We start from the raw sequence: 26,425 nt of genomic DNA, 5'->3' as shown, positions 1-26,425 counted from the left end.
ATTATTAAGTGGATTACCAAATCGGTAACAGGGTTTTCAGAAACAAAATCGGTAACGGAATTTCTGCAATTGAATGGGCTACAATGAGAAATCATAGTAGTCACATATCACCGTTGGGTTCACAAGTTTGGACAGCACAGCACAGTAAAGAAAAGTTTAGTATAGTTCAACACAGTGCAATACAGTAGAGCACACTAGAGTTGAGTACACTATAATGTACTCTACTGACCTGAACTATACTATACTCCACTGAGCTCTACTGTACTGAACTATACTATACTCTACTGGGCTCTACTGTACTGAACTGAACTACACTATACTCTACTGAGCTCTACTGTACTGTACTGAACTATACTCTACTGAGCTCTACTGTACTGAACTATACTATACTCCACTGAGCTCTACTGTACTGTACTGAACTATAGTCTACTGAGCTCTACTGTACTGAACTGAACTACACTATACTCTACTGAGCTCTACTCTACTGTACTGAACTATACTATACTCTACTGAGCTCTACTGTACTGAACTGAACCATACTATACTCCACTGAGCTCTACTGTACTGAACTGAACCATACTATACTCTACTGAGCTCTACTGAAATGTACTGAACTATACTATACTCTACTGAGCTCTACTGTACTGAACTGAACCATACTATACTCTACTGAGCTCTACTGCACTGAACTATACTATACTCTACTGAGCTCTACTGCACTGAACTATACTATACTCTACTGAGCTCTACTGCACGGAACTATACTATACTCTACTGAGCTCTACTGTACTGAACTGAACTACACTATACTCTACTGAGCTCTACTGTACTGTACTGAACTATACTCTACTGAGCTCTACTGAACTGTACTGAACTATACTATACTCTGCTGAGCTCTACTGCACGGAACTATACTATACTTTACTGAGCTCTACTGTACTGAACTGAACTATACTCTACTGAGCTCTACTCTACTGAACTATACTATACTCTACTGAGCTCTACTGTACTGAACTGAACTATACTATACTCTACCGAGCTTTACTGTACTGAACTGAACTATACTGTACTGTACTGAACTATACTATACTCTACTGAGCTCTGCTGTACTGAACTGAACTATGCTATGCTCTACTGAGCTCTACTGTACTGAGCTGAACGATGCTATACTCTACTGAGCTCTACTGATCTGAACTATACTATACTCCACTGAGCTCTACTGTACTGAACTATACTATACTCTACTGAATTCTACTGTACTGAATTATACTATAATCTACTGAATTCTACTGTACTCAACTATACTCTTCTGTACTGAACTATACTATACTGAGCTCTACTGTACTATACTAAAGTATACTGTACTGAACTGAACTATATTCTACTGTACTGAACTATACTATACTAGGCTATACTGTACTGAAATATACTATACTCTACTGAGCTCTACTGTACTGAACTATACTATACTCTACTGAGCTCTACTGTACTGAACTGAACTATACTCTACTGTACTGAACTATACTCCACTGAGCTCTACTGTACTGAACTATACTGTACTCTACTGAGCTCTACTGTACTGAACTATACTATACCCTACTGAGCTCTACTGTACTGAACTATGCTATACTCTACTGAGCTCCACTGTACTGAACTATGCTATACTCTACTGAGCTCTACTGACCTGTACTGAACTATACACCACTGAGCTCTACTCTACTGTGCTGAACTATACTATACTCTACTGAGCTCTACTGTACTGAACTGAACTATACTCTACTGAGCTCTACTGAATTGAACTATACTATACTCTACTGAGCTCTACTGAACTATACTCTACTGAGCACTACTGGATGGTTGCTGATAATGGGCCGCTGTACGCCTAGATATTCCATTAATAATCAGCCGTTTCCAGCTACAATAGTAATTTACAACATTAACAATGTCTACACTGTATTTCTGATCAATTTGATGTTATTTTCATGGACAAAATAATTTACTTTTCTCTTCAAAAAACAAGGACATTTCTAAGTGACCCCGAACGTTGGAATGGTAGCCCATGTATACCTTTGTGTACCTTTTAACGATGCATCACCATGATCTTTCTGAAATTCTGTTACCAAACACATTTCTGCCAGTAAATGTGTTTTTTGTATAACGTTGCATGTAAATTCTTAAAAGTAGTCCTTGTGCATAGTTGTATGGTTTGTTAAACTTTGAAATTAAGGTTTTTGTTTGACATACATTTTTAAGTGAACAATCGGAGCCTCGTTGCTATTCTGTTATTGTGGAATTGCCCACAAATTAAGTGCGGTCATGTCACTCAGAAGGTGTGTGTGTGTGAACAAAAGCTTTCACCTCTACGAAACAAATTCTTCTTCACATTGTGTGTTAGGAGAATGTAGTGGTGTGTGCTGAAGTCGACTTCAAGTCTTCTCCACAACAGCTGCCAGTACCCTACAGCTAATTATAAACATGGACATGATACACCACTAGTGCAGGGGTTGAATATATCACAGACATGTGGCGCATACACAATTGTCTGCTTCAATCAATTTTGTCCAACACAAACATTATTAGTGTCTAGCTGATTAATCCACATATTTGACCTGAGGGTGTAATAAACTGGTATTAACAAACGCAGCCGTCAATGCTGCAATATGTAACTTTTGGGTCGACCCGACCAAATTCACTTAGAAATGTGAGTTATAGATCTGTCATTCTCATTGAAAGCAAGTCTAAGAAGCGGTAGATCTGCTCTATGTGCGCTCGTTTTTTGCGTCTTTTACTTTCGGTTTTGTACACCAGCTTTTCAAACAGCTGAAAATACAATATTTGTTGTTATTGAAATTATATTTCACATCGGTTTAGTTGGTACAATGATTCTCTACACTATATATTGCTTATTTTGTCACAAACTGAAATTAGGTACACTCTCCGAATTCTAGCAACTAGGAAGTAGTGGAACGACTTCTGCATATTGCACCTGTGTCTAATTAAACCAATAGCCAGTTTCAACTTGGCTGACATAAAGGCATCCCACTTGGGCACAGACTTCAGTTCAAGGTCTAGTTTTGATTTACATTTGGTTGAGATTTTAACCTACTGTACGTGAATTCAACTTGAAATTCAACACAAAAAAATCACTATGTCATTGGATTTAGGTTCAAATTTGTTTTCAGTATTCCATGTTAATTCAAAGTCATCACATAGATTGCTGGGGGGGGGGGGGGGGGGGGTTGAAATTAACTGGAAAAATTGTTGATTCAACCAGTTTTTGCCCAGTGGGTTGTCTATATCAAGACATTCAGAGAAACAAACTACTCTTGGTCAATAAACTCAGTGTGATATAGTCCACGAGAGAATTACAGACTCCCCGAGGGAAGTTTATTCTCAGATCCAACATTTGGTCAAAACAACGTGATGATTGTTATGCTACAGAAGTAGTCTTGTCTGCCCTGCATACGGCCAAACTGGCCAGAGAATCTGTGAAAGTTTAAACCACGAGTTCCTCTTCTAATTCCAGTAGACATACACAGACTACACAACACAACACAACACACACAGACAATGACTACAAACACAGTAGACTAACACACAGAACGAGGGCGGGTGTTTCTCTTGGCACCGGGGAACAGAAAGTGCCAGCCTGCTAGGCCAGTGGTAGGGAAGAAACCTCTAAGCCTGTTGCTGTCAATAAAGCCAATGCTGTTTGTCTGTCTAATGACAGGGTACACGAAGTCTTTGGCTCAGAGACTACTGGCCCAGTCATCAATCTGACCTCAACCCTTCTGATATGCTTCTGTTAAATGATGCTTATGTTATGGCGGCCATTGCAGGGGAACAATGAGCATCTCAATATACCATCAGGATGCTATTGTAGAATAGAATAGAATAGGCCTACTGTAACCTGCTGCTGGTCTTGCTGTGTGGCTATAGGACCAGTTTATCTCTGTACCCATGCAGGAAGTACATTTGCATCTCAACACCAGATGAACGTCACTATTATGAAGATTGAGTGGCAAGTACTTCATTTAACTTACTATAAACTCACTTAATTTACTAAACTAAAGAGGGCAGGCTTGAAGATAATAGACCGACAAAATTCCATATAATGTAGGTCCACACTCTAATCTCTACATTTGTCTTCAAAGTGTAACGCTTAACTTCTTTACAGTAATTCCATGTATGACAATTGTGTCTTCCTATCCATAAAACATGTGGCTTTTTGAAAAGCGTACAAAGAAATACCAAGGAGCCTTAATATATTGAGACAAATTAATTTGCTTCTCAGCGAAAACCGAGAACTCATGACAAACGCAGATCAGAAAACACGATGTAGACTACTGCATTCAACTTCGAATTGATGCCCAAATGTTTAACTGCTGCCTTGATTAATATATCAAATAGCCTAGTAGCCTCACAGAGCAGAAACTTTGATTCAGCGCTCCAATTAGTTCAAGCGGCAAAGGCCTTTCATCAAATATCAGTCTCCCTGCAGCCCAAGTCCCCTATCTCCCCCATCATCAATATTCCCAAAATCGTTGGTTCATTCAATGGGGCTGTTCAAAGCCCACCTTCCTTGCCTGGCGGTGCTGCAGCAGAATAAATAAATCTATGTTTCGGAATTTGCACATAGAAACCAAACACACACATCTGCCATTAGAAATAAACGGACCTGTTTGACATTAAGGCGCAACTTTCTACATTCGTAGATGGAGTCTGGAGAACACTTACCGGAGAAGATTATCCATGAATAGCATTCGGTTAGGCTACTGTTGAATTGAAACTCGTTGGATTTGTTAAGCGAGGCTCCACCACCTAAAAAAAAACCGCATTTATTAAATGATTAACATAAAACTGATAAGTATTAGTAAACCCTATACAAACCTACTATTCAAAGCAGAGGAGCTGTGAGGCGCGTTCTCCACCGTGCACGAATATTCCCAGACGTAGTACGGTGCAATTCTGCCTCTGCACGCAGACCAAGCCTACTCCTTTCCTATTCTCCGGCAAAACGTTGGGGAGGAGTGACAGCTCTCATCAGTGTGTTGTGAACAACATTAGCGTGAGCAACAATAGTGGATTCAGCGGTTCGCCTTTAAAATAAAAGTCCCCATTGAAAGGGATAACAATAGTGCAATCATGCCACAATTGGACTAAATAATGCACCAAAAAAAATGGAACTTGTTATATAAACTCACCAAAATGCAATAATTAGTTTATTTGACACAAAGAACACCTATGGATGTTGGGTCCATGAAATTGGGTATCAGCCTACTCAGTGACACCCACAGATTACAATTCTAATGAGTTTACACACAAATATTAGCATCGTACCTCTTATTATACTTTGTAGGCTGATACCCCATTTCATAGACCCAAGATCCATAGGGAAGGCTGTAAATTGCAATGAACATCCAATACGCACAATAGACTGAATAGTGAGCTGATTTCCCATAGTTATAGTCCTACAATAAGAGCTAGGACGCTAATATTTGTGTAAATTCTTTAGAATTTTAATATGTGGGTGTCACTGAGTAGGCTGATACCCCATTTCACGGAACGCTGTACATTGCAATGTGAGTATGCCCCCAATGTCCACAGTGCTTTTTCAACAGATGTTTTGTAAAATAACGATTTTATAATAACGACGCGTCTTTTCTTTAATTTATATAACAGCATTCCAACCTTGTTTAGCATTATTTAGTCAAATTGTGGAATGATTCTACTATATCCGTTTGCGTGTTTCAATCGGGACTTGTATTTTGAAGGCAAACCACCGATTCCACTGTTGTTGTTCACGCTAATGTTGTTCACAACACAATCGTACATCGCTTCGTAAAACAAGTATGGTCTCTGGGACATGTAGTGCGTAATTGCACTCAGAACGTGGAGAGGTTTGTGACAAATTGCGCTACGCTAGCCTCATCAATGGATGCTATTGAATGCTCTATTTCAAAGCTTTACATGTGTATAAAGTGTTTTCAAAACTGTATTTGATGTTTAATGTAGAGTCAAAGTAAGTAGGCTACATCTAAGATGTTGTATGTTATTATGATGCCATTTAATTGTTTACCAATAATTTCAGTTACACCATTATAGTAGAACACCACTTTTATTGCACAGCAAGATACCTTGACAGTTGAGTATTAAGAACAACAGGAGCTTACACACAGGCAATAGTCTGTCTGTCTTCAACTAACCCAAACGGCTCTTTTGGGAGTGAGCCTTTGCTTACTTAATACATTAAATAAGACAATAACAGTCGTCTCTGACTTCCTGCCTGGCTGGTTGAAAGAATGATTCAGCATGGTCACAGTTTATATTTAGCCACTCATAGTGCACATAACAAGTGGAAAATAAAATACAAACACCCCATACTGTTATTTAACCTTTATTCTTAGGAGTCGACCCCTTCCTGGTCAATTCCTCTACATTGTTTCTTTGAGCCAACCCCCCTCCCTGCTTACTTCATTTTGGACTTTAGGCCATTTGCCACTGGTCCCAGTAGGGCTGATTGTCATGGTCAGGGTAAAGGGGGGGAAAAGCTAGCAGAAGAGGAGGAGGGAGGTTGATATAGCCAGGAAATGCTTGCCTCAAGCCTTATGGCTATATATAGATTGTGACTGTTCATTCTTCACTCCTACTGTCAAATCATCACAAGGCATTGGTCGCTGGCGGCAACTCAGGAAACTCAGGGCTGATGACTTGGTCCTCTGACTGAACAGAACATGATGAGAGGTTCTAAGTTTAGGACCGGAGGAGGGTGTGGGGAGCTTGGGAAGAGAGAAAACACTTGGGTTATTTATCGCAATGATGAATACTGTATAGCTAAAAAGAAAGCCTGTTAATTCCGCTTCTTAACTGAAAAATGTCTGTTAATGGCAGAGAAGGACCAGGGTGGGGGTGTGGGGATGTCAGATATTTTTAAACGCTATTTACCCCCATGATGAATACAGTATGGTTAAAAATAAAAGCTCGTTATTTCCGCCAACAATAAAAAAAGAAAAGCGTGGAAACTTTCTTTTGCACAATATTTTGGTGATGTATGTTGAGTAATACACAATGTTTTAAAAGTCGGATAAACCCTCTAAACTGCCTACCAGACTGCTCTGAGGTGTCCGCGTGGTCCTAAAGCACACTGGTGCCTCGTTGTTTTGTACCATATTTCAATTATGCAAAAATGCAATTTCAGAATGCGGGGGGGACAGACCCCCAGTGAAAGTTACACCCCTGGCTTTCTCACAGTCACACTCACAACCCACCACAGCTGTTATCATTGTACTGTCCACACACACTGTTTACGGCTGAGAGGACACAGAGTCTGTGGCCGAACATATCTACCATATTCCCTGGTGCATTACACAGGAAGGCTGGCCTTAAATTAAGTGTGACATAAATGTATCTGATTAACAAATAATGCCACATTCACCCACCGCTTCTCATTACAACCCAAAGCCACATTGCTTTTACATTCTGTGTGAAAATAATTTTTGACAACTTTCCTGGTGGAATCAGAAAATGTCTGTGTTGATAAAGCCTTGTAGGCTACAAACCCACAGACACACATACACCCCCCCCCCCCTCCCCCCGCCTCAAACACAAATGGCATCTGACTAAACCACCAACACAGTAGAATTCGAATAAAAGTGTTTTGCGTTGTGTCTTGTACAGTTGACCCCTTCCATTCTGGTTCTATCAGGAAACAACAGCAGCTTGTGTTATACCGCCACGATACTTGTCCACTTGATTATGTTACCTGTGTGTTTGGGTGTCTATTTAAAGTGGCACCTCTGCTATATTGACTCAGAGCATGACAGGGCGTGTGTGTGTGTGTGTGTGTGTGTGTGTGTGTGTGTGTGTGTGTGTGTGTGTGTGTATGTGTGTGTGTGTGTGTGTGTGTGTGTGTGTGTGTGTGTGTGTGTGTGTGTGTATGTGTGCGTGTGTGTGTGCGTGTGTGTGTGTGTGTGTGTGTGTGTGTGTGTGTGTGTGTGTGTGTGTGTGTGTGTTACCTCTGCTATTGACTCAATGTATAACAGATTGCCCCGGATGGTCAGTCCTCTCCACCCTAATTTAATTTTAGACATAAACATCATCAATCAGTAGATTAGCAGAGGATGTCAGTAGCGATTTAATCTCAGTAAACAGTAATCAGCTGTGTCAAGTAATTCAGAAACAGTCGCTAGTGTTTATTGAATATTAAGTGAATTGCATAAAATATGAAAAATATTTTTTAACCATTTAGGATACACATGGATTTGTCTCATTTATTATGTCCAATGGAAATTAAGTGAATCCAATAATAACCTATTCATTTGATTAATCTCATATTATTTTTAACGAAGTGAATATGATTTGATGCAGCCTACAAAAACTTGTATATTTTATAAAGTAGGCTAGCATTGAATTACAGCATTACTTATCCTATCTATCCTATCTACTGACTACCGATCCTACCGATCCTCGACTTCGGTGATGTCATCTATAAAATAGCCTCCAACACTCTACTCAGCGATCTGGATGCAGTCTATCACAGTGCCATCCGTTTTGTCACCAAAGCACCATACACTACCCACCATTGCGACCTGTACGCTCTCGTTGGTTGGCCCTCGCTTCATACTCGTCGCCAAACCCACTGGCTACAGGTCATCTACAAGTCTCTGCTAGGTAAAGCCCCGCCTTATCTCAGCTCACTGGTCACCATAGCAGCACCCACTCGTAGCATGCGCTCCAGCAGGTATATCTCACTGGTCACCCCCAAAGCCAATTCCTCCTTTGGTTGTCTTTCCTTCCAATTTTCTGCTGCCAATGACTGGAACAAACTGCAAAAATCACTGAAGCTAGAGACTCATATCTCCCTCACTAGCTTTAAGCACCAGCTGTCAGAGCAGCTCACAGATCACTGCACCTGTACATAGCCCATCTGTAAACAGCCCATCTATCTACCTACCTCATCCCCATACAGTATTTATTTATTTATCTTGCTCCTTTGCACCCCAGTATCTCTACAGCACATTCATCTTCTGCACATCTACCATTCCAGTGTTTAAATGCTATATTGTAATTACTTCACCACCTGCTCCTTTGCACCCCAGTATCTCTACTTGCACATTCATCTTCTGCACATCTACCATTCCAGTGTTTAAATGCTATATTGTAATTACTTCACCACCTGCTCCTTTGCACCCCAGTATCTCTACTTGCACATTCATCTTCTGCGCATCTACCATTCCAGTGTTTAATTGCTATATTGTAATTACTTCGCCACCATGGCCTATTTATTGCCTTAACTCCCTTATCTTACCTCATTTGAACTCATTGTATATAGACTTTTTGTTTTCCTTTGTTCTACTGTATTATTGACTATGTTTTGTTTATTCCATGTGTAACTCTGTGTTGATGATTGTCTCGAATTGCTGTGCTTTATCTTGACCAGGTCGCAGTTGCAAATGAGAACTTGTTCTCTCAACTAGCCTACCTGGTTAAATAAAGGTGAAATTAAAAAATTATTAAAAAATCTATTAAACCTAATGAGCCACGCCGTGCAAAATTGTTACTGGTAAATTATGATCATGATAAATTCGTATTATTAGTCATGTTTTATCCATTATTACCATCTTGTGCGGAATGAGAATAGGGTGAAAGTGATAATTTACCGAGATTTTACTTGTGTTATCCACTACTCCCCTCTAGTGGTGTACATTTTTTGTGCGCGTGTTCAGTACATTTGCAGATATAAATCTGTAAAAATGCTCATAGCATGTAGGCGGTTCTGAAACCGTATCCGCGAGTGAACTAATTCCCCGGTGGTGAAACGAAGTAACGTAGATGTACTCTGGGTGGTAAATAAATGAACGAGAACAGATCAAAAAATATATTCACTCTGTCGAATCTGCACTCGAGATGTTCTTGAACATCGCCCGGGTTGAAAGGTCATCGTTGCGAAAACATGGCGGCTTCAAGCAAGACAACGGTGGTGCTTAAGACGGTCAAGAACATTGTTGTTCAGTTTTGTCCGTTTGAATCCAATGTTCGTTCCACACGGTAAGAATACCTGTCACTTTTCTACCTAGGACACGTTAATATCTATTTTTCTAGTCAACATGTGCTTTATTCAGTCTATGAAAGAGAATTGACCATGTCATGATGTGAAACAACATTTGGGTCCTTCTGTACTGTAGGAAAAATAATGCATCTCTTATTCCACACAGATGGACACAGACAATCACACTATCGTTGAATGTTATCTCATCTGTGCAACCAGTAATTATTGCGCAAAATTACTGCTTATTGTTGATATAGACATATTTATGAAGGTTATTAGTTTCTAGCTAGGCCTAGCTGTCTTAAATCTGTAACGTTACCTATCCTAAACTGTTCAGATTGTCAGATTGAGTTTGTCATTCAGGTGCCCGCTTCACTGCCATTCCCGCTATAGGCTCATGTAAGAATATAACTGGCTGTGTGCCTAACCGTCATATTTGGCAAGCATCATCACGCAATGTGTTTATTACTGTTTATTCCAGATTTACAAACTATCTACACAGTCTAGTGGCGTGGCCAATCAAAAACGCATATTTTGACCAATGGGGAAAGTATTATGTTAATTGTATTGATAACCCTCGAAAAAGTCTAAACCCCATGTCTCTATCATAATCTGTTCAAAAATTATTGGAGTTTTTACCCTTGTACAATGGGCAGAATTATTTCTGTGATATGTAAACGGAGCACTGAGCATATAGCAAGCGTTTTATTTTCAAAGCTTTTTACATTTCATTCAGCTCCTGTCAAGCAAAATAAAATGTTTGTGACCCACAGAAACAACTTTGAAGACCATTACCACAAAATGTAAAATCCCCAATTTTTACGAGAAACCTGCACTGCTATGTCAACAGAGCTCGGTGCTTTTTATCGGATTTATTAGGTTACGAAATCCGACTTTTTGGATGTAATGTTAATGATATGTTGGAGGACAACCCCACTGAACAATTCAGAACATTAATTATCATATTTATCTTGGTTAAATGTATTTGATAACACCAGGAAGTGACATTTCATCACCCATGCACATTTTCACCCACTCTGGGCAGAGGGGGCCTGTAACTACCCTATTCCATAGCCTGTGTAGCCACAAGGCTCATTCTATAAAATAGTCTATAAGCATCACCGGAGTTACTGGAATAAGGGATGGCTGGTATGTATTTGACAGTCATTGGAATAAGGGATGGCTGGTAGGTATTTGACAGATTGCTTGATCCTCTAAATGGGTGAAATTGATCTATAGATCTTATTCGGGTGAGGGGTCAACCCACACAGACGTGCATCCCCTGTTAGTGTGATGTTCAATGTTGGTGTCCTTGCAGGGAGTTCCTGGTCCTGGTTGGGTCTGAGAAGGCCAGATCGACCAATATGAACTGTGAGGTGATGACAGAAGTGAAACACGACCAGTCTGAACCAGTGGTGGACATCACATTCAGTAAGTAGAATAAACCTGACGTTTACCTCACATTTACTTCATATAGGCCTATGGAGGTTATAGTCTGGGTATCAGTCTGTTTAGCATGACAAGGAGTGGAATGATGGCTAAATGACACTGGGTACAAGGAGTGGAATGATGGCTAAATGACACAGGGTACTAGGAGGGGAATGATGGCTAAATGACACAGGGTACTAGGAGGGGAATTATGGCTAAATGACACAGGGTACTAGGAGTGGAATGATGGCTAAATGACACAGGGTACAAGGAGTGGAATGATGGCTAAATGACACAGGGTACAAAGAGTGGAAGGATGGCTAAATGACACAGGGTACTAGGAGTGGAATGATGGCTAAATGACACAGGGTACTAGGAGTGGAATGATGGCTAAATGACACAGGGTACTAGGAGTGGAATGATGGCTAAATGACACAGGGTACAAAGAGTGGAAGGATGGCTAAATGACACAGGGTACTAGGAGTGGAATGATGGCTAAATGACACAGGGTACAAAGAGTGGAAGGATGGCTAAATGACACAGGGTACTAGGAGTGGAATGATGGCTAAATGACACAGGGTACAAAGAGTGGAAGGATGGTTAAATGACACAGGGTACTAGGAGTGGAATGATGGCTAAATGACACAGGGTACTAGGAGTGGAATGATGGCTAAATGACACAGGGTACTAGGAGGGGAATGATGGCTAAATGACACAGGGTACAAGGAGTGGAATGATGGCTAAATGACACAGGGTACTAGGAGGGGAATGATGGCTAAATGACACAGGGTACTAGGAGGGGAATGATGGCTAAATGACACAGGGTACTAGGAGTGGAATGTTAGCAAAACAGGTTCTGGATTTCAGGCTAAGTGTATCAAGGCAGTTGTCACAAGTCCTGGTCCTGGAGATGTACAGTACCAGTCAGAAGTTTGGCCACACCTACTCACTCCAGGGTTTTTCTTTATTTGTACTATTCTATACATTGTAGAATAATAGTGAAGACATCAAAACTATGAAATAACACATATGGAATCATGTAGTAACTGAAAAATGGTTAAACAAATGTTGGAAAATGATTACTGCATGTGTTATTTCATAGTTCTGATGTCTTCACTATTATTCTACAATGTAGAAAATAGTAAAAATAAAGAAAAACCTTTGAATGAGTCGGTGTGTCCAAACTGTGTATATATGTATATATGCAGGCTTTTGTGCCAGCCCAGCATTAACTCACCTGATTCTAGATGTTGGCCTGGATTAAATAGCCTGCTCTGCACACCCTGGAACACTCTAGTCTCAGGGTTGGTGACCATTGTAGGAAAAAGCTTAAAGAAATTTGATGCAATGACCAGGTATTTACACAATGAAATCATAATTATCCTACATAGTAGTAATCTAGCCTGTTGGGTTCTTTAGGGTCCTAGTCTTCACCATTTGGTACCAGGTAACAGTTCCCAATTTTTTGTTTTGCATACCTTTTATACTGCCTCAGCGAAACGACTTCTTTACCTGTGTTTTCCCCCTTCTCTACAGTGGATGGAGAAAGACTAATGATGAAGGGAGCGAGACTGACCAGCAAGGAGATGCTAACTGCACTGCAGTCCCGATGTGTGGCCAAGGACCCCCAGGCCAAAATTACAGCCAAGAAGTAGTCCCCTCCCTCAGTATTTTTCTATGTGTCTATGTATATTTGTGAATGTTTATAATAAAATACTTTATTGAAATGTTATTTGTTGTTTTTCAGTCAATTATAGAAATACCCTGTAAATAAAGATATGTGGACATTCCTTCAAATGAGTGGATTTGGCTATTTCAGCCTCACCCGTTGCTGACAGGTGTATAAAATGGAGCACACTGCCATGCAATCACCATAGACATACATTGGCCCGTACTGAAGAGCTCAGTGACTTTCAACGTGGCACTGTCATCAGATGCCATCTTTCCAACAAGTCAGTATGTCAAATGTCTGCCCTGCTAGAGCTGCCCCGGTCAACTGTAAGTGCTGTTATTGTGAAGTGGAAATGTCTAAGAGCAACAACGGCTCTGCCGCAAAGTGAAAAGCCACACAAGCTTACCGAAGGGGGAAGAAATAGTCTGTCCTCGATTGCAGCACTCCCTACTGAGTTCCAAACAGCCTTTGAAAGCAACGTCAGCACAAGAACGGTTCGTCAGGAGCTTCATGAAATGGGTTTCCATGGCTGAGCAACCGCACACAAGCCTAAGATCACCGTGCGAAATGTCAAGTGTCGGCTGGACTGGTGTAAAGTGCTCCGCCATTGGACTGGAGCAGTGGAAACGTGTTCTCTGGAGTGATGAATCGCGCTTCACCAATGGACAAATCTGGGTTTGACGGATGACAGGAGAACGCTACATGCGCGAATGCATTGGGCAAACTGTCAAGTTTGGTGGATGAGGAATAATGGTCTTGGGCTGTTTTTCATGGTTCGGGCCCCTTAGTTCCGGTGAAGGGAAATCTTAACGCTACAGCATACGATGACTTTCTAGATGATTCTGTGCTTCCAACTTTGTGGCAACAGTTTGGGGAAGGCCCTTTCCTGTTTCAGTATGACAATGCCCCTGTGTACAAAGCGAGATCCATACAAAAAAGGATTGTCAAGATTGGTGTGGAAGAACTTGACTGGCCCGCACAGAGCCCTGACCTCAACCTCATCGAACACCTTTGGGATTAATTGGAACGTAGACTACAAGCCAGGCCTAATCGCCCAACATCAGTGCCCGACCTCACTAATGCTCTTGTGAAAGGAAGCGAGTCACCGCACCAATGCTCCAACATCTAGTGTAAAGCGTTCCCAGAAGGTGTAATAGCAGCAAAGGGGGGACCAAGTACATATTAATGCCCATGATTTCGCCATGAGATGTTTGACAAGCAGCTGTCCACATATGGCCTCTACTGAATGGTGCAGTTTAATTGGGAGTACGTTCACTTTTTGAAGTTATTTACTTTAGATAGCATGAAACTTATTTGATGGGAAAGTGTTTTTTTGCCTACCAAGTTTGATAGTTTTGTCCATTCAGATGTATGCTACTAGATTACATTATCTGGCTCTGTCATAATTTTTAACCTGTGATCAGTGAACTATTTGCAGAGTAATAGACACTCTTTCAGCATTTGAAAGGACATTGTGAAACCCATTGCCTCTTACATAGTAAGCTAAATGTAATTTGGCACAGCAGTAGATGTGGCACTCAAAAACCTTTCACCCATTCCAACCATTATTCCCACACTGGAAATTGCCGAACTACATACCGTGACGTTCGTGGCTGTGATTGGTCCGCATTAGCATGCGTGCGTCGCCTAGATCCCTTTAAAACCATGGATCGTTCTCATCAGAGAGAGTAGATTCGATTTTTGGAAAGATAGATCGCACTGTTGGGGATATTACAGATAACTGGAAAGATGGTTGACAAGTTTGTGGGGACCTGGAAAATGATTTCCAGCGATAACTTTGATGACTACATGAAAGCTTTGGGTATGGTATTTTTTTTAAATATTGAATAAATTATTGATAAATGTATAATAGGAGTAAATATAATGATAACATATTATATAATACGATAAATATTATCATTTGTATTTATATAAAAGTAATTATGCATGATAATGCTTTTGGTTGCACCCCACCACACGACCAATAGATCCCACTTGACAGTTTGTTCTCCGCTGTGCAGGTGTTGGCTTCGCGACTCGACAGGTGGGAAACCGCACCAAGCCCAGTCTCATCATCAACATGGACGACCAAGGAATGATCTGTGTGAAATCCCAGAGCACTTTCAAAACGGTTGAGATTAAATTCAAACTCAACGAGCCTTTCGAGGAAACAACCGCCGACGACAGAAAAACAATGGTTGGTTGGGATCAAAATCTATGTGTGAAAGTCCGTTGACTTGGGTGAACCTAGTCATTGGAAATAACTTACATTTTTTCCTTTAATCTTCAGACCGTTTTTACTCTTGAAAATGGCAACCTTGTGCAAAAACAGAACTGGGACGGCAAAGAGACGATAATAGAGAGAGAGGTAACTGGTGATGGAAAGTTGATAGCGGTAAGGAATAGTTTATTTAATTTCTTATTTTAAAAAAGGCCTTTATAATAGCCTACATGGTCCTGTAGTCTTTTTGTTGATTGTTTGTAGCGTTTGTTTATTTGTTAATAACCTCTGCATTTGACAGATTACTGTCAAATAATTTATGATATGAGAAAGTAATTTGACTAAACTTTGTATAACAATAAAGTTGAAATGTTACCAATAAAACTGGTTGGGAAAGTTAAATCACACTTGAATTTATAATCTCAACCCTTTTACAGTTAACACTTCATGCATTTTTGACTGAACAAGTGTTTTATCGTGTTCAAATCTACAACATATGCTGGAATGTGTATTCCTGGCTCCTAGCCTGCACCTGAAACATCTCAACTCTGACCTACCAAACTCTTTTTCCCTCTCGCCCTCTGTTCTCCTTTCTTCTCCTTTCACCTTCCTCCCTCCTCATCCTTTCAGAAATGCGTGATGGGGGATGTGGTTGCGGTGAGGACATACGTGAAGGAGGCGTGATGGGACTCGTGACCATTTTTCCTCGATGATTGGATAACGACAGGCTCAGTTCAATGAGCAGCAAATGAGCAGCAACGCTGCACGTATTTGCTCATATTCTTTATTGTATTGCCAACGCATATTTATGCATTGTACTACTCAAATATGATACATTTGGTTATAAACATTGTTTTGATTTGAATTAAAACCTTAAAATTGCATTCTTGTTCTCATTTGAAATGATTGCATGATGTCTTGGTTGGATTCTCCACGTGTTGGGACAGTAGGGACAATATTGACCGCTGAAGACTAATGTGTATATTTTCCTCTTTAACTTGAAACGTTTAAGAATAACAAGACATGAGACATTAATACATATTATTTATAGACTAACACAACACGTGGGAGCTTTCAGCTATTAATGTAGTCACATTTCTCAGTACATAAAATGACAAACAATGATCTGTGATAAACTTCTGTGTTTTGCTGCAACAATTGCGTTCTTTGATGATCGCAAACATGGATATTTGACAGCGCTCTTGTCTTTACCAATGCCTAGTGTTTAACAGAGTATACGTTAATAATCTGACCAAGGTTAGGCCTATTTGCATTGCTTTGGCAGTCAGACACAGACATATAGCAGAGCATTTAATCAACATGGCTACTGATGCCTTACGCGCTACCGTGCATTCGAAATGACCCATTATTTAATACTAACAAATACGTAGGCCCAGGTCAACAGGATCCATAGCTTTAATTGATAGCCCAACTGACTAATGTACTCTTTTTAAACACTGTACAAGCCAAATTGATATGGAACAGAGTATGTGAGCGGAATTTGGAGCGGAGCATACCCAATTCGAATGGAGTGCGGAGCGAGATTCCCAAAGGCTGAAGTCTCCGCCTTCTCGCCCGTTCCAATTTCGCTCCAATAGCGCTCACTTCACGAGTTTAGGGCATACCCAGACCAGCATGCATTTATGGTCTACTTGTGTGCTGCTATAGCTCCTTGCTTTAGCTACGGTCATGGAGTTCGCTAAATATGTTCATCAAGAAACCGATCAAATACAGAAGTGCAAAATCAAGGTGACTTACAAAGATGAGGACCAAGAGCAAGAGAGGCAGTGCAAAGATGTAATGTCCACAATTAAATACTCATTGTGGAATCTGAAAAGGCACATATCCCCAAAGCATGATGGTATAGGCTACTTACTACGTGCACATACTAAAATAAAGGAACAAATTGGGTAGATAATTAAGTGTGTAATTGTAGCAAAGTATTTATAAACTAAAAACAGATCTCTTAAAAGTTTCTTTCATTGTGGTTATATTATCTATACAATAGGCCATAATTGATTTTGGCCCAATAGGCCTGGCATATTCCAACTTTCAATGAGCTTTCCGTTTTGATTGGGTTATTTTGCCTAAAAAAACATTAGGCCTAGCTATTGGCAAGAGTGGCCAAAATGGTGTTGAGCATCCCCAGCGGCCCTGCAAGCGCAGCGAGGATATTCTCCGCTGCCGACCTGCTCTCCAGGCACGATCGCATGAGCCTGAAGCCCCAGATTTTGGCCAAACTCCTGTTTCTAAAAATGTATTCAAAGGCACTGTAGATTAAGCCTAGTAAGGCATTTTCATTTCATTTGTATTTACGCAGCCTATAGGCGCAATTTATAGACTATAATGATTTAATACAACAAAATGTTGTTTAAATGCTGAGCGCTTAATGTCCCTGCCAGCCTAGTGTGTTGGACTCACAAATGCTTCACAATGTATTTCTTTGTGGGCTATAGCCTTGAAATAATATAGCCTAAATAATTCATTTTCCTTCCTTCTTAGACTCCCTGTCTGGCTCCTGACCTATTTACAGAGTTGATATGATGTTTAATATGACATGTAGACTATTTGAAATAATTAGGCTTCTTACATTTAACTTTTCGTGTTATTCAAATACTTTTCATTCAAATCATATGGTTTGGTTTCAATACTTCAAAACCAAATGGTAGGTTCAGGTAGACACAAAAATAGATGGGTGTTGGCTGAATTGTGATTTTAAAGAATGAAGCGAATTTGGAGCGGCAGTTTCTTTTCCTGTGAGTTCTGAACTGTTTTTAGCGGAGCGGTTGGAAAGGAGGTGGCGCACTGGGCAAGCCGGGCTTCATGAGCGATGAGCGCGATTGTATACTGCTCAACTCCGCTCACATACTCTGATATGGAATGTAGATTTTGGAGGATTACTGTACATCCATACATACATTGACTCTATGTTCAGATGTGTTTACACAAAATCTAAGTAGTTTGAGTCATAACAGGACTGGCAGGAGTTGAAGACCTGTGATATTTTGAATAGCAACAGGGGGCATTGGGAACCTTTTCCATCTAAACCCCAAGTAAAAGTGGACAGTATCTGCTCCAATAACACATTTCTCCCTGACTTGGACAGAATAAGACAAATGAAAGCTAAGCACTTCAAAATGCTCTTCTGGAAGGCTGGCTAACCCCAGTGGTCAAGTAGCTAGCCCTTGGAGTCCCAGGAGCTCTTCGTGATCTATGCTTGTTGTTGGCAGAAGACCACCAGACATACCTCACTGGGATGTGAATGCTTTTAGACGGTCAGAGAGGACCAGTGTTAGAGGTCACACAGGATATGTATTTCTTTCCTTTTTTTTGGTCTTGAACATTTCCCATTTTGAAGGCCACATAGTTGCGGCAGTGCGTAACTTAGGAAACGCAAGGCATTGTGGAACCTGTGGAGTCACTCCCTTTGGTGGGTACTCAAGCGGAGATTGTTTCAGTGTGCGACAGTTAGCCGACAGCCACGTTCCCTTGGCAGGAAAGAGAGCAGATGTACTGATTGGGGTTAATGGCGAAAACAGCTGAAACAGGTGGAACTGTGGGCCAACTCTCCACCGACATCCCATTTAGGCAGGACAATGCAAACAGGCCACACTGTATAACGTTTGCACAGTGGGTGGGATGCCAAGTTCATCACAGTTGCAAATGATGGTAGGATCATACCCTCTCTAGAAATGCTGGTAGGATCAAACTCCCACTAGAAATGTTGGTAGGATCAAACCCCCAATAGAAATGCTGGTAGGATCAAACTCCCACTAGACATTCTGGTAGGATCAAACTCCCACTAGAAATGTTGGTAGGATCATACCCCCTCTAGAAATTCTGGTAGGATCAAACTCCCACTAGAAATGTTGGTAGGATCATACCCCCTCTAGAAATGTTGGTAGGATCAAACCCCCAATAGAAATGTTGGTAGGATCATACCCCCTCTAGAAATGTTGGTAGGATCAAACCCCCAATAGAAATGTTGGTAGGATCATACCCCCTCTAGAAATGTTGGTAGGATCAAACCCCCAATAGAAATGTTGGTAGGATCATACCCCCACTAGAAATGTTGGTAGGATCATACCCCCTCTAGAAATGTTGGTAGGATCAAACCCCCTCTAGAAATGTTGGTAGGATCATACCCCCTCTAGAAATGTTGGTAGGATCAAACCCCCTCTAGAAATGTTGGTAGGATCAAACTCCCACTAGAAATGCTGGTAGGATCAAACCCCCTCTAGAAATGTTGGTAGGATCATACCCCCTCTAGAAATGTTGGTAGGATCATACCCCCTCTAGAAATGTTGGTAGGATCATACCCCCTCTAGAAATGTTGGTAGGATCATACCCCCTCTAGAAATGTTGGTAGGATCATACCCCCTCTAGAAATGTTGGTAGGATCATACCCCCTCTAGAAATGTTGGTAGGATCATACCCCCTCTAGAAATGTTGGTAGGATCAAACCCCCAATAGAAACGTGCAGTGAAGGTGTCTGGTACAGTGTAATAGAGCCCATTTGAAAATACAAATAGCTGTACACCCGACTGGAAGATTCCTGGCCACACAAAGTTTGAACAAAATATATCCCATTTGGGACGGATCTGTTGACGTGTTTATCTATCTCTATTCCATTCTGGAACACAGTATTTAGATATTCATACTGATGACAGTAGGTCACATGAGTACTGTTGGACAGATGACTCAAGGCTCAGATGATTTCAACAGTAACTTATTAGTGTGTGTGTGTGTGTGTGTGTGTGTGTCTATGTGTGTGTGTGTGTGTGTGTGTGTGTGTGTGTGTGTAAGGGTACAAGTTAATTTTGAGGCAAGAGAGAGAGAGAGAGAGAGAGAGAGACAGAGAGAGATAGAGAGATAGAGAGAGAGAGAGAGAGAGAGAGAGAGAGAGAGAGACAGAGAGAGGGAGGGAGAGAGACAGAGAGAGGGAGAGAGGGAGAGAGAGATAGAGAAAGAGATAGAGAGACAGAGAGAGAGAGAGAGAGAGAGAGAGATAGAGAAAGAGATAGAGAGACAGAGATAGAGAGAGAGAGAGAGACAGAGAGAGAGAGGGAGAGAGACAGAGAGGGAGAGAGGGAGAGAGAGATAGAGAAAGAGATAGAGAGACAGAGAGAGAGAGAGAGAGAGAGAGAGAAAGAGAGAGAGAGAGAGGGCCTAAAATAATACCTTAGTCTTAGACTACATGGCTCTCAGCTGCTTCTGGTTGTGTCCCAAATAACACCCATTCCCTATATACAGTAGTGCCTTACTTTAGAGGGCCTGGTCAAAAGAAGTGGACTATATAGGAAATAGGGTGCCGTTTGAGACTCAGCCCTGTGTGAAAGGGATGCAGCAGGACTTTTCATGTAAAAAGGAAAGGGTACAATCTTACTATAACAGCTGGTAGATTAGTGATCCTCTGTAACTGTAGCTGTGGCTGTGTGATACAATGGCCAGATGTAGTTACAGCGCAGGGAGGAATCTCCTCAGGAAGAGAGTGATAAAAGAGAGCCCAACATTAGATCTGTCAGCGTCATAGTAAACATTGGAAATTATTTAACAAAACAAAGTTGTGTGAAGAGGAAAAGACTGTATTTAGGGATACTCATTAGGCTTCTGTCATTGTTTACACATGGATTAAAAAGAAGAGAAATGTACAGAATGTACCTTCTACACTACAGGGACTGATACAGTCTACACTACAGGGACTGATACAGTCTACACTACAGGGACTGATGCAGTCTACACTACAGGGACGGTTACAGTCTACACTACAGGGACGGTTACAGTCTACAATACAGGGACTGATACAGTCTACACTACAGGGACTGATGCAGTCTACACTACAGGGACGGTTACAGTCTACAATACAGGGACTGATACAGTCTACACTACAGGGACGGATGCAGTCTACACTACAGGGACTGATGCAGTCTACACTACAGGGACGGTTACAGTCTACAATACAGGGACTGATACATTCTACACTTCAGGGACTGATACATTCTGGATTACAGGGACTGATACAGTCTACACTACAGGGACGGTTACAGTCTACACTACAGGGACGGTTACAGTCTACAATACAGGGACTGATACATTCTACACTACAGGGACTGATACATTCTGGATTACAGGGACTGATACAGTCTACACTACAGGGACTGATACAGTCTACACTACATGGGCTGATACCGTCTAGAGTACAGGGACTGATACAGTCTACAATACAAGGTCTGACACAATCTAGAGTACAGGCACTGATACATTCTAGAGTACAGGGACTGATACAGTCTACACTACAGAGACCGATACAGTCTAGAGTACAGGGACTGATACAGTCTAGAGTACAGAGACTGATACATTCTACATTACAGAGACTGATACATTCGACACTACAGGGACTGATACATTCTACACTACTGGGACTGATGCAGTCTACACTACAGGCATGGTTACAGTCTACACTACAGGGACTGATACAGTCTACAATACAGGGACTGATACATTCTACACTTCAGGGACTGATACAGTCTACAATACAGAGACTGATACATTCTACACTTCAGGGACTGATGCAGTCTACAATACAGAGACTGATACATTCTGCACTACAAGGAAATATACATTCTACACTACAGGGACTGATACAGTCTACAATACAGGAACTGATGCAGTCTAGAGTACAGGGACTGATACAGACTACACTACAGGCACTGATACATTATAGAGTACAGGGACTGATACTTTCTACACTACAAAGACAGATACAGTCTACAGTTCTGGGACTGATATAGTCTATATGACAGGGACTGATAGATTCTACACTACAGGGACTGATACCGCCTAGAGTACAGTGACTGATACAGTCTACACTACAGAGACTGATACAGTCTAGAGTACTGGGACTGATACATTCTAGAGTACAAGGACGGATACAGTGTCTGTTTAGCATTTGTTCAATTCACACACCCACAGGGATGTTGTTGAGGCTGTGTGTGTGTGTGCAAATGTTTGTGTCTGATTGATTTTTACACAGGGGCTTGTTGACCAGACATCCTGGGCATTACAGGAATTAAATCACATCATTTGTTTCACATCTGGAAAGCTCCACTCGCAGTATTCCATCCACTCACATGTCCTCCTCTTCTGTCCTCCTCTTCAAACCACCTCTTCTATCCTCCATTTCAATCCTCCTCTTCTGTCCTCCTCTTCTATCATCCCCTTCTGTCCTCCACTGCTATTCTCAATCCTCCGCTCCTATTCCCTTCTTCTATTCTCCTCTTCTATCCTCCTCTTCTATCCTCCAAATCCTATTCCCTTCTTCTATCCTTCTCTTCTATCCTCCTATCCTTTTCCACCCTTCTATCCTCCTCTTCTGTCCTCCTATCCTTTTCCCCTTTTCTATCCTCCTCTCCTTTCCTCCACTTCTATCCTCCTCTTCCATCCCCCTCTTCTATCCTCCTCTTCCATCCTCCTCTTCTATCCTCCTCTTCTATTCTCCACTTCTATTCTCCTTTCTATCCTCCTCTCCTATTCCCCTCTTCTATCCTCCTCTCCTTTCCTACACTTCTATCCTCCTCTTCCATCCTCCTTTTCTATCCTCCTCTCCTATTCCCTTCTTCTATTCTCCTCTCCTATTCCCTTCTTCTATTCTCCTCTTAAATCCTTCTCTTCTATTCCCCTCTTCTATCCTCCTCTCCTATTCCCCTCTTCTATCCTCCACTTCTATTCTCCTTTTCTATCATCCTCTTCTATTCCCCTCTTCTCTCCTCCTCTTCTATCCTCCACTTCTATCCTTCCTCTTCTATCCTCCTCTTCTATTCTCCTCTCCTTTCCTCCACTTCTATTCTCATTTTCTAGCCTCCTCTCCTATTACCTTCTTCTATTCTCCTCTTCTAACCTTCTCTTCTATCCTCCTCTTCTATCCTCCTCTCCTATTCCCTTCTTCTATTCACCTCTTCTATCCTTCTCTTCTATTCACCTCTTCTATCCTTCTCTTCTATTCTCCTCTTCAATCCTTCTCTTCTATTCCCCTCTTCTATCCTCCTCTCCTATTCCACTCTTCTATCCTCCTCTCCTATTCCCCTCTTCTATCCCCACTTCTATTATCTTCTTCTATCCTCCTCTCCTATTCCCTTCTTCTATTCTACTTTTCTATCCTTCTCTTCTATTCTCCGTTTCTATCCTCCTCTCCTTTCCCTTCTTCTATTCTCCTCTTCTATCCTTGTCTTCTATCCTTCTCTTCTATCCTCCTCTTCTATTCTCCTCTCCTTTCCTCCACTTCTATTCTCCGTTTCTATCCTCCTCTCCTATTCCCTTCTTCTATCCTCCTCTTCTATTCCCCTCTTCTATCCTCCGCTCCTATTCGCCTCTTCTATCCTCCACTTCTATCCTCCGCTTCTATCCTCCTCTCCTATTCCCTCCTTCTATACACCCTCTTCTATCCTCCTCTTCTATTCCCCTCTTCTATCCTCATTTTCTATCCTCCTCTTCTATCCTCCTCTCCTATTTCCTTCTTCTATCCTCCTCTCATATTCCCATCTTCTATCCTCCTCTCCTATTCCCCTCTTCTATCCTCCTCTCCTATTCCCTTCTTCTATCCTCCTCTTCTATTCCCTTCTTCTATCCTCCTCTTCTATTCTCCTCTCATATTCCCATCTTATATCCTCCTCTCCTATTCCCCTCTTCTATCCTCCTCTCCTATTCCCTTCTTCTATCCTCCTCTCCTATTCCCTTCTTCTATCCTCCTCTTCTATTCCCTTCTTCTATCCTCCTCTTCTATTCTCCTCTTCTATCCTCCATTTCTATCCTCCTCTTCTATCCTCCTTTTCTATCCTCCTCTTCTATCCTCTCTGTCTTGTTATTGCTCTACTCAGGTTGTAACAGGAGCTGTAAAGCAGACTTGGGTTCAAATAGTATTTTAAATATTTCAATTGGCTATGAACATTTGTTGAACCTGCTTGGAATGCCAGGTGGGCAGTGTTTACACTTGTGGGACAATCCCATTGGTGCAATTGTGTCAGGCATGCCCAACCAAGCCCAACTAATGCATTTGAACGATTTTGAATACTATTTGAACCCGAGTCTGCTCTGGAGTGAAGTGGACTTTGGGTTCAGCCTGGTCCTGCGGCCTGCTGGGTAGAGAGGGGGTTGCTGGGTAGGAAGGTCAGGTATGTCAGCCCTGGCCCCAGCGGAACTGCGGGGAGGCTGGTTGCCATGCAACAAGGTTTCCATTGAACTGAACTACTCCCAAATGTAGTCATACCAAGGATAAGATGAACTGTCTCTTATTTCAACAGAACAGCTCTGGGCACTAAAACTATGTTATGCAAGGAAGGATAGGACAGCCTGGCTTGTCTGAGTCCAGAGAAGCAACAACACAGACAGTTCTCTTTCTTTCTGGCAAAGATCAGTAGAGAGATTTCTGGGTAGTTTTTTTGGAAATGATGACGGGTCAAAGAAAATACAGTTTTGAATGAGAGTTCAGAGAAGTCTAAGAATCTGTCCGTCAGTCACACCTCAGCAGGTAGCCTAGTGGTTAGAGCGTTGGGTCAGTAACCCAAAGGTTGCTGGATTGAATCCCCGAGCTGACAAAGGTAAAGATCTGTCGTTCTGCCCCTGAACAAGGCAGTTAACCCACTGTTCCTAGGCCGTCATTGAAAATAAGAATTTGTTTTTAACTGACTTGCCTAGTTAAATAAAGGTAACTAAAATAAATAAAACACCTCACAGCATCCAAAAATGTATTTATAAAAAAACCTTTGTTTTGAAGGGATTAAACCCTCGTTTGAAGTTGACGTCAACCCCAAGAGACTGACCCCTTCCTGGACCCCCTTTGAGAAGGGGCCTCCTTTCTCACATCAGCAACTCTGTAGTCCCACAGGAAGGATGAGAGAAGGAGTAGAAAAAGAGGAAGAAAACAAAGGGTGGAGGGGTGGGGCGTTGGGGGGTGGGGGGGGGATGATAAACAGCATAAAAAGCTGCTTTACTGTGCATGTGCTGCCTTCCAAAGAATCATGGCTGGCCAATCTAATGAGCTATAGGCATACTGTCACACCCTGATCTGTTTCACCTGTCTTTGTGCTTGTCTCCACCCCGCTCCAGGTGTCGCCCATCTTCTTCATTTATCCCCTGTGTATTTATACCTGTGTTCTCTGTTTGTCTGTTGCCAGTTTGTTTTGTTCGTCAAGCCCTTTGCTCCTGTCCTGTTTCCCCAGTTTTGACCATTCTGCCTGGCCTGAGCCTGCCTGCCTGCTATTGCTGTACCTTGTCACACCACCCTGGATTTTTGACCTCTGCCTGCCCTGACCCTGAGACTGCCTGCCGTTCTGATCTGGATTACTGACCTCTGGCTGCCCTTTGACCTGTAGTTTTGTCTGCCCCGTGTTCTAGTCATAAACCTTTGTTACTTCAACATTGTCTGCAGCTGGGTCTTCTCCTGAAACGTGATACATATTTAATTGACAAGCCTGCAAGCGTTTGTTGAGTGTTGAATAAACCCAGATAAAGGAACTTCTGTCCAACAACTTTCAAGTCAACCAACCAGTCTGACATTTTTTCCAGCTTTTACTGGCATTCTCACTCCTCCTCATGGTGCATCTCAAAACATGATCTATAACACTATATCTATAATCCTTTTGTAGGGTAATGGAGAGGGAACGATGTGAAGGAGGAGCAATGTGTCTGTAGAGGCTAGGGATCTGACATTGAAGATATATGGGCATAAAACCTTTGTGCCCTTGTGACTGACCAGGGTTCATAACCAGGGACCTCTAGATGCTACAAGACTGTGTTAGCCTGTTGAGCTAAGTTTAAGTGTGGACATTAGCTTGAGACGCTAACACAAGTCTTCAGGTCTTAAGCTTCAAGAGAGGTGCAAAGGTCGGCCTATATGGCTGCATTTTACACAGGCAGTCTGATCATTTTTTCACGAATTGATCTTTTGACCAATCAGATCCGCTATTTTGCCCCAAAAAAATCTGAATTCGGCTGCCTGTGTAAATGCAGCTTAAGTGCACCCCAATAATCTTGACTATTTAGGGCCGGTGTCCCTGAGACA

The 26,425-nt window shown here is 41.7% G+C and overlaps 3 protein-coding genes across 10 annotated transcripts in view; 2 read left to right on the top strand and 1 right to left on the bottom strand.

Moving 5' to 3' along the window:
• Positions 1 to 5,053, bottom strand: part of LOC110487925 (phosphoprotein associated with glycosphingolipid-enriched microdomains 1) — a 109,081-nt gene extending 104,028 nt beyond the window's left edge. For 2 of the 8 annotated variants that reach the window (XM_090227550.1, XM_090227555.1), the window contains exons 1-2: positions 4,895 to 5,031; positions 4,738 to 4,821 (exon numbers count right to left, since the gene is read on the bottom strand). The gene's annotated coding sequence lies outside the window, so the exon portion shown is untranslated. Of the gene's footprint in view, positions 1 to 4,737 lie in introns of all 8 variants that reach the window. The other 6 variants (XM_090227552.1, XM_090227556.1, XM_090227553.1 and 3 more) reach the window with 3 other exon arrangements.
• Positions 5,054 to 9,740: 4,687 nt separating this feature from the next.
• LOC110487921 (large ribosomal subunit protein mL53) lies at positions 9,741 to 13,208 on the top strand. Its single transcript, XM_021559839.3, has 3 exons — positions 9,741 to 10,047; positions 11,367 to 11,479; positions 13,013 to 13,208. The coding sequence occupies exons 1-3, from the start codon at positions 9,953 to 9,955 to the stop codon at positions 13,129 to 13,131; spliced, it is 327 nt and encodes a 108-aa protein (XP_021415514.1). The 5' UTR covers positions 9,741 to 9,952; the 3' UTR covers positions 13,132 to 13,208.
• A 1,630-nt stretch (positions 13,209 to 14,838) lies between these two features.
• fabph (Fatty acid-binding protein, heart) lies at positions 14,839 to 16,252 on the top strand. The gene is given in 4 exon segments (NM_001165105.2): positions 14,839 to 14,970; positions 15,170 to 15,345; positions 15,439 to 15,543; positions 16,000 to 16,252. Coding segments are annotated over 4 exon segments (408 nt in total). The 5' UTR covers positions 14,839 to 14,897; the 3' UTR covers positions 16,054 to 16,252.
• Positions 16,253 to 26,425: the final 10,173 nt, after the last annotated feature.

The sequence above is a fragment of the Oncorhynchus mykiss genome, chromosome 30 (assembly GCF_057628025.1).
Source record: "Oncorhynchus mykiss isolate SJ-2025 chromosome 30, ASM5762802v1, whole genome shotgun sequence".
NCBI lineage: Eukaryota > Metazoa > Chordata > Actinopteri > Salmoniformes > Salmonidae > Oncorhynchus > Oncorhynchus mykiss.
Note: the sequence above shows the minus strand (reverse complement) of the source record. Positions and strands in the feature narration are given on the sequence as shown.